The 8322-nt window shown below is 40.5% G+C and overlaps 1 protein-coding gene across 1 annotated transcript in view; it reads right to left on the bottom strand.

The window, feature by feature from the left end:
• Positions 1 to 1004: 1004 nt before the first annotated feature.
• The window catches only part of LOC107293267 (ephrin type-B receptor 1), a 59651-nt gene continuing 52333 nt past the window's right edge, over positions 1005 to 8322 (bottom strand). Inside the window, exons 8-9 of the mRNA XM_029285353.1 lie at positions 1979 to 2226; positions 1005 to 1359 (exon numbers count right to left, since the gene is read on the bottom strand). Of these exons, the coding sequence (XP_029141186.1) occupies positions 1090 to 1359; positions 1979 to 2226 (518 nt within the window). The 3' untranslated portion in view covers positions 1005 to 1089. The remainder of the gene's footprint in view (positions 1360 to 1978; positions 2227 to 8322) is intronic.

Here is an 8322-nt window from a genome sequence, read left to right as displayed (position 1 = left end):
CCACTTGCCATGTTTGTAGACACTAGCAACTGATCTTAGGAAAATGCAAGAAGAAACTGCCTAAGTCAGAGGTCCCCAATCTTTTGGGCACCAAGGACTGGTTCTGTGGAGAGAGGTTTTTTTCTGTGGACTGGAGGGCCGCGGTTTTGTGTGCTGCCTGCATCCTGTGGATGGGGCTTTGCTTGTTTGTGCAGCCCGGTTGCTGGCATGCCGCGGTCCGATAGTGGTCTATGGACCAGGGGTTGGGGACCCGTGGCCTATGTCATTCACAAATGTGGTCCAATAGTTTTCTAAAATTGTTGAGTTTTAGAAGTTTGTTGGTAGAAAAAGACACTACACCTTTCTTAGATAAGAGAACTGTCTTAAGCCATGTTTTAAATCAAGAATCAAGAAATCCTGATTTGCTTTATTTTTAGCAATTTAATTTGAACTCCATCTGGCATATGTGCCCTGAGCAGACCATTTATTGCCTTTATTAAAGAGGAAGAATCCCACAGACGCTTTGTATACACAAATGGTAACATCATCATGGTCATAACCAATAGCGCCTTTACCATTGAGATTCATGGTACTTTTCAATATGTAAATCTAAATTGAATGAGCTGTCGGCAATCTGAGATGTGACAGAGGAAACAATATGAGATCTCAGAAACAACATAAGTTTCAGGAAGAACAGATTTCCAGTGCCTTCACAAATTTAATTTTTTAGTTGAATGGCTCTGTGGTGGCTGCTGTGCTGAGCATATCGCAAGTCCTAATGATAAGTATTATTTTGTTATTCCCTTGGATTTGCCATCTGCTATGATCACCTGTTTGTTCATGGCTTAATTCCCATATCCTTACAGCAGACACTAGTTATACATTCTAATCTCTTTCTTTTTTCTTTTTTTGGACCTTACCTACTTGAGATCAGGACAGTCTTTTGCAATAGACGTTCAAATGAATTTTGGCCTTCTTTATTAACATTCCTCTATTAGCATCTATAGATAAAGATTAAAATATATATTCAATCTGGACCATTTGTAATATAAATAATTAGAAAAGTGGACCAATGTAGTATGTAAATTATTATAAGAAGCTGAAAGCTAATTATTGAAAACACCTGTTAACCTCCACAGGTGTTCTTATGTGCAAACTACTTACCAAAGAGCTGGTATAAGTTGGATCTGAGGTGTCATCTTGCAGGTAGCGAGACAAGCCAAAATCAGACACTTTACAGACCAGGTTGCTGTTGACCAGGATATTCCTGGCTGCAAGATCACGGTGGACATAATTCATTTCTGCAAGGTATTTCATGCCAGCTGCAATCCCTCGTAGCATTCCCACCAGCTGAATGACTGTAAACTGGCCATCATTTTGCTGTAACAGTGAAAAATAAGCACAGAAATAAGCATATTTCATTTATCCAGAAATTAGAAAATAGGCTGAGAATAGAAGTCTCCCCAAAATTGATAAAGAAGGAAAGAAATGGTTGGAAATGGAGAGAATTTAATAGAATAGGCATAAGTTATAGGAAGTGAGCTAATTCAGAAGAAATAGACAAAGAAGAGAGAAATGGGATCTAGAGAAAATTGCTAGTGAAAGAAGGAGAATGTTGAGAGAGGGGAAAAAAACCAGGAAAGTTTAAAAGCTGAAGAACAAAAACTGCACCTAAGTGAATGAGCAAGAAAAACAGCAGATTCCATTGTCCAAAACTAAGAAAAATCATATTCTAATAGTGGAAGCGCCAGGGTTTGGAAAGAGGGTTGTATTTCAATTCTCACAATTTAAGTTGCTAACAAGAAGTAAAATCTGGACTCTTTCAAGACATACTTATGGGTGATTTCATTATGAGATTAACAGAGTTCTAAACATTATTTTTGAATGATTAATTTGGAGGAGGAAGACATGACTCAATCTGTGCCACCATCCTACAATAGCAACTGAACTTGTTTGATATTTCCAGTCCATTATCACTTTAAAAGGCTATTGTACTTACTCGCAGAAAAGAATCCAAGGCTCCATTTTCCATAAATTCTGTGATAATCATCACTGGCCGACTTTTAGTGACAACCCCCTCCAGCCGAATAATATTTGGATGGTCAAACTGACCCATGATGCTGGCTTCACTTAGGAAATCCCGTCGTTGTTTTTCAGAATAGCCGGCCTTTAATGTCTTAATAGCCACATAGATTTCTCTCTTGCCAGGCAGTTTCAGGCGCCCTTTATAAACTTCACCAAATTCTCCTGTAACGGGATCAATATAAGTTATAAACCAATTCTGGTCAATTTGGCATTTCAAAAGGAGAAGTTAATAAGAACAATATAAGAGATTTGATTATGAATGAGGTATATGCATGGAGTGCTATTTTCTCCCATGATATTACAAATATTTCTTTGAAAAGGCAGTGTTTTATTAAAAGTACTGCATTTTTAAAGACTTCACATAAGGTAAGAAGAGTTTTGTAACTTCACTGGTTGTGCAAAAGAGGAAAATGCCTTCTTATTGTGAAATGGCACATAGTATTTCTTCTCCATAGCTATGAAATAAGCAGGTATCGCTTATCACTTAACCCTTTCATAACTATGAGTACTGCTCTTCTAAACTGCTAAGCTGTTGTGTTGACATATAGATATTGTATGTACAGTATATATATTCATTTTGGGGGGAAAAACCTAAATTAAAATAGCAAAGAATTTTTAATAGCAACCTCAAAGAAAAACACATTTGGTGTTGTATAGTCCTTTGTGATTCATGGAATACAATCAAGGGAATGTAATATTGCACACAAAAGCCACTGTTTTGGGAAGGGTGTGGAAATGTTAAAACAAGACAGTGGGAATTAGCCATAGGTGATCACTTGTACAAAGGTTATGCACCTGCCCAGAATCCATTATGAATCTTCAAGTGCTTAAAGAAGAATGAGTTAGTCCCCTGAACCATGACAAGACATGGCCAAATATGGCTGTTGTCTCAAGCTTCCAAGATATAAAAACCAAAATCAGAAAGCACCGCTTTTTGAAAAAAAAAAGTTTCCCTGGAGATCAGGTTGCCCTACTCTTTATTGTCAGAATTTGTTAAAAACAGAATTACACAAACCATTTTTTATTCCATTATCCACTTCTACTTTTGGAAAAATGTTATTTGTGCTATTTTGTTTATTTTGGTCTGATGTTATATCATTTTTAATTTATTAGCATTTTTATTCACATTGTAAATGTTTTGCCACCATTCATCTTAAGTATATTTGCTCTGTACTGTGTATTTCACATGATGGAAATTTCTAAAGAAAATATTCATCTTTGAATCCTCTCCCATCTCATGTGGAAAGAATGCTCTGCAAATATACCCTACAGGTAGTCTCTGAGCAAGAGATTCTCTCTGGAGTAAGCAGCATCATAGATAACCAGAAATGAAATTGAAAATACTAAAGTGGTGTGTTGTTTCTGTCTTTTAGGATCAATTATGAACAGTATAGCCATGAAGACCTTGGAAATGATTTTCAAATGCCAAGATAGGTCTATAAAAGTTGATGACACAGTAACCAGTTTAGTTCATGAATATTGGTCTTCACCAAATCTGGAAATATACAGAACAGTGGCTCTTAACCTGTTTGACCAAATTACCCATTTTCCCAGGCTTAAACAATGTCATTAATCCTCCTGACTCCACCCCCACCCCCCGGTGATTTTTTTTTTTACACACAAATGACAGTAGCAGCAGTCCCAAACTGGATCTTTGACTTACAAACAAGCAATTATAAATTATCCCATTTATTCTCAGGATATGCCCAAATTACCTCCTTGGGGCTAATTATCCATAGCTTAAGAATCACTGTTATAAAGACTGAAAAAGCAATCACATCCTCCACCAATTGGTTTCTCCTCGATCTAAGATGGTTATTTAACTTGCTGGAACCTGCACTATTGGACAAAATTGCTCATAATATGGAGAGTAAAGTCCTCAGCCTGGGGACTGAGCAATGAAAAAGATGAAAAAGCCAACAGAACCAAAGTGGTATTGTAAACATATCTGTAGATACCTTACAGAGACTACCATTAACCATTAATGACAGTTGTACTAGTTTCAGGATAAGGAACAGCAAAAAGTACAGATCAAACTATTGACTATAAAGAAGGGAGCAATGTTTGAAAAAATGGCAATGCATGATTGATGACTCACTCATTTCCCTTGATGTGTGCTGTTAAGTCCGGAGAATAATGGCGCTTGAGACGAAGCATCTCCAACAAATCTTTATTGCTTGCTTCACTCTACGAACAACCAGAGCAGAGGCACGCAGGCCTCTATTTATACCCTCTGATCCCCGGGCAAGTTCAACCAATCATGAGGCGGGCTTTTCCCGCCTTGCGCATGCGCACAAGGCTGGCGCCGCTCAGTCTGGTCCCGGGCAGCTTCTGCAATTGCCCGGGACTCTTGCAACGTCCCGAGCCTGCCTCTTGCAGGCTCAGGACACAACACCCCTTCCCCCTGGATGAAATAAGATTGCGCCCACATGGACGTCATCCTATAGATGGTAATATAATTAATAATAAAATAAGTTGCACAATGTATAAGGTGTGGGACTGTTCCTTTGAACCAGATCCAGTGACCCCCCCGACCTTGTTTTAATTAAATACAACCAGCCAGTGCATTCAGGTCAGCTCTTACTATGTACCTGTTCACCTTTCGTAATCGGCTAGGTATTTGGGAGGGCCTCTTACCCTGAGCGACCTTCTCAGATCTGGAGAGTTTGTATTGTTATCCCCGTTGCCGCTTGCTCTAGGTGAAGTGCCCTGTGAATGACCAGTGACTTCAGCTTGGCTTTCCAGCCCGTCTCCTGTAATTGAGCAGTCCGTTGCCTGTTGGTCGCTAAACCTGGTTGACCTACCCTCAATGGAGTTATCTAACCCCTGTGAGTTCATTCCCGTGTTTCCTGAAGGAATGTGGGATTCCTGGCTCGTTTCTGTAGTGCTAGGGACTAGGGATGCCTCCCTGTTAGCCCTGATGCATGAGGACATCCTCCTCTGAGCCCTTTCAGCAAGGGACGTGTTCCCCCTTTGTATTGCCTGTTCTCTTGCATGTTGTGAGTTGTGAGTATGCTCCCAGGTATTCTCCNAAGAAGAAGAAGAAGAAGAAGAAGAAGAAGAAGAAGAAGAAGAAGAAGAAGAAGAAGAAGAAGAAGAAGAAGAAGAAGAAGAAGAAGAAGAAGAAGAAGAAGAAGAAGAAGAAGATATACAACTTAGTAAATGAAAAAGGCTGTCTACAATTTAAAAATGAAGAAATAAAAAAGATAATTAAGGAATATTACAAGAAACTGTATGACATAGAAGAAATTCCAAGAGAGAGAACAATCCAATATTTAGAAGAAAATAATCTTCCAAAAATTCCAGAAACATTTAAGAGTATGTTAGAGGAAAAAATCACAATGATAGAAATAACAGAGGCCATAAGAAGGCAAAAAAACAAAAAAAACATCGGGTTTTTTTTGCATATAATATAGAATTAGAAAAATGGCAAAATTCATGGGGAAGGGATTATAAACTGACAATGTCAACTTCTTATAAAGAATATTTATACAAAAATGTTTTATAGATGACACCTGCCACCAGCAAGATTAGCAAAAATGTTTAAAAATATGTCAGATAGATGATGGAAATGTAAACATAAGTCAGGCACGTATTATCATGTTTGGTGGACATGTGATAAAGTAAAGAATTATTGGAAAAAGATACATATTTGGTTAGAAAAGATGTTGGGAGAACATGTAGATTTTAAACCTGAACTTTTTTTATTAGGTATAATGCCAGAAAAGTGTCAATGCTGATAACATCGGATGTTCTTGCTTTGACAACATAGGGAGATGCAGCCTTTTTCTCTCCTATGTTTCACTCTTAGAATTAGATGATACTTGTTAAGTCCGGAGAATAATGGCGCTTGAGACAAAGCATCTCCAACAAGTCTTTATTGTTTGCTTCCATTCTACGAACAACCAGAGCAGAGGCACGCAGGCCTCTATTTATACCCTCTGATCCCCGGGCAAGTTCAACCAATCATGAGGCGGGCTTTTCCCGCCTTGCGCATGTGCGCAAGGCTGGCGCCGCTCAGTCTGGTCCCGGGCAGCTTCTGCAAATGCCCGGGACTCTTGCAATGTCCCGAGCCTGCCTCTTGCAGGCTCAGGACACAACACCCCTTCCCCCTGGATGAAATAAGATTGCGCCCACATGGACGCCATCCTATAGATGGTAATATAATTAATGATGAGTTAATGTTACACAATGTATAAGGTGTGGGACTGTTCCTTTGAACTAGATCCAGTGACCCCCCCCCCCGACCTTGCTTTCATTAAAGACAACCAGCTAGAACCTTTAGGTCAGCTATTGCTATGTACCTGCTCAACTTACGTAATCGGCTAGGTATTTGGGAGGGCCTCTTACCCTGAGCGACCTTCTCAGACCTGGAGAGTTTGTATTGTTATCCCCGTTGCTGCTTGCTCTAGGTGAAGTGCCCTGTGAATGACCAGTGACTTCAGCTTGACTTTCCAGCCCGTCTCCTGTATTTGAGCAGTCAGGGCCCTGTGGGTCGCTAAACCTGGTTGACCTACCCTCTATGGAGTTGTCTAACCCCTCTGAGTTCATTCCCGTGTTTCCTGAGGGAGTACGGGTTTTCTGGCTCGTTTCTGTAGTGCTAGGGACTAGGGATGCCTCCCTGTTAGCCCTGATGCGTGAGGACATCCTCCTCTGAGCCCTTTCAGCAAGGGACGTTTTCCCCTTTTGTATTGCCTGCTCTCTTGCATGTTGTGAGTTGTGAGTATGCTCCCAGGTATTCTCCGTGTCTGGAGTATTGCTTGATAGGGGTGGATAATTAGTCTGTACTCCCTTTCCCAAGGACTGCTACCTGAAGCACCTGTGGAAGTTGGGTGTTGAGTACCCGTTTCCCTTCCCACAGCCAACGTAGGCTGTTGATTTTGAATCCCAGAATGCATTTCCCATTCCTCCTCCCCCCCTAGAGGAGACTGAGAAGGAACCATAGGCGAGTCCCGCCTCACACGTAATTGATCGATGTGGCGGTGAAGTACACGGCCGTCTGTCAGGGACACCTCGTAGGACAGAGGCCCCGAGACTTTGCAGACCACAGCTCGTAATTCCTGGCCCAGACAGGATCACCTTCACGTAGGACCCGTGGTGGGTGTGGCTGAGACACCTGTGCAGCTACACGTTCCGGATGCAGCCTGTCCAATTTAGTCACGAGCCGACGACCCCAGCGGAGTTCGGCCGGACACTTACCCGTGGCAGTGCACGGAGTAGTACGATGTGCCAAAAGAAAGTCAGCCAACCTGTGATGCCAGTTGCCGTAAGTCAGCTTCTTGAGGGCGTCCTTGGTGACGCGGACCATCCGTTCAGCCAGACCGTTGGTGAAAGGATGGAAGGGAGCTGAAGCAGCGTGGCGGATCATGTTGGTCCGGAGAAATCCCTGAAACTCAGTAGAAGTAAATTGAGGACTGTTATCCGACACTAGAACATCTGGCAACCCGTGTGCAGCAAAAATGTTTCTCAACACTTGAATAGTCTTGGCGGCTGTGGTAGAAGAAATTGGGAGAGGAAAGGAGCTCATTGGTTTTTGAACAGTTCCTTGAAATTATAATAATAATTATTTGTTTGTTAGGAAAAAGTATGAAATGAAATATCTGTATGTGAAAGTGTTTATACAAGCAATTTGAATGGAAGTGAATGTGTGGATATGCTGATCCTGTGTTTGTGTGTGTGTGTGAGTGAGTGTGTGAGTTTCTCCCCCATCCAAGACTGTGAAAGAAACAGTAAACTGCAGATTTTTTTTGTTGTTGCTGTAAAAGTGAAATGGAAAATGCATGTGAAGAAGAGAAAACTATTTTGTAGTGGTGAAATTGTTGTGTAATTTCTTCTTCTTTTCCTGTCTCTTTCCCCCCACCCCCAGCTGGCTGTGTTGCTTTAAGAACGAGAGAGACAGAAAAGAAAAGGGGGGTCTGATCTTTTTAATTTTTTTTCTGCTTAGAATTCTGGTTTGAGGATCTTATTAAGCTTGTTTATTTATTTATTTTGTGGAGTTGCTTTTTTGTTGTTTATTTTTTATGTTTTTATGTCTCTGTGCAGGACACACTGATAATAATAATTTATTTATTTATTTATTTATTTATTTAACTTATATGCCGCCCTTCTCCCCATGGGACTCAGGGCGGCTCACAGCATGTTAAAACAATATAAAACATTTCCCCTATAAAAGCCAATTAAAAACCAAATATTTATAGCTGTGTCTTATTAAAATCATTAAAATTGTCCCTATTTAAAATTCACCCTAGGTCAGTCCCG

Source organism: Protobothrops mucrosquamatus, unplaced genomic scaffold, assembly GCF_001527695.2.
Source record: "Protobothrops mucrosquamatus isolate PMUCROS unplaced genomic scaffold, P.Mucros_1.0 scaffold1557, whole genome shotgun sequence".
Classification (NCBI taxonomy): Eukaryota; Metazoa; Chordata; class Lepidosauria; order Squamata; family Viperidae; genus Protobothrops; species Protobothrops mucrosquamatus.
Note: the sequence above shows the minus strand (reverse complement) of the source record. Positions and strands in the feature narration are given on the sequence as shown.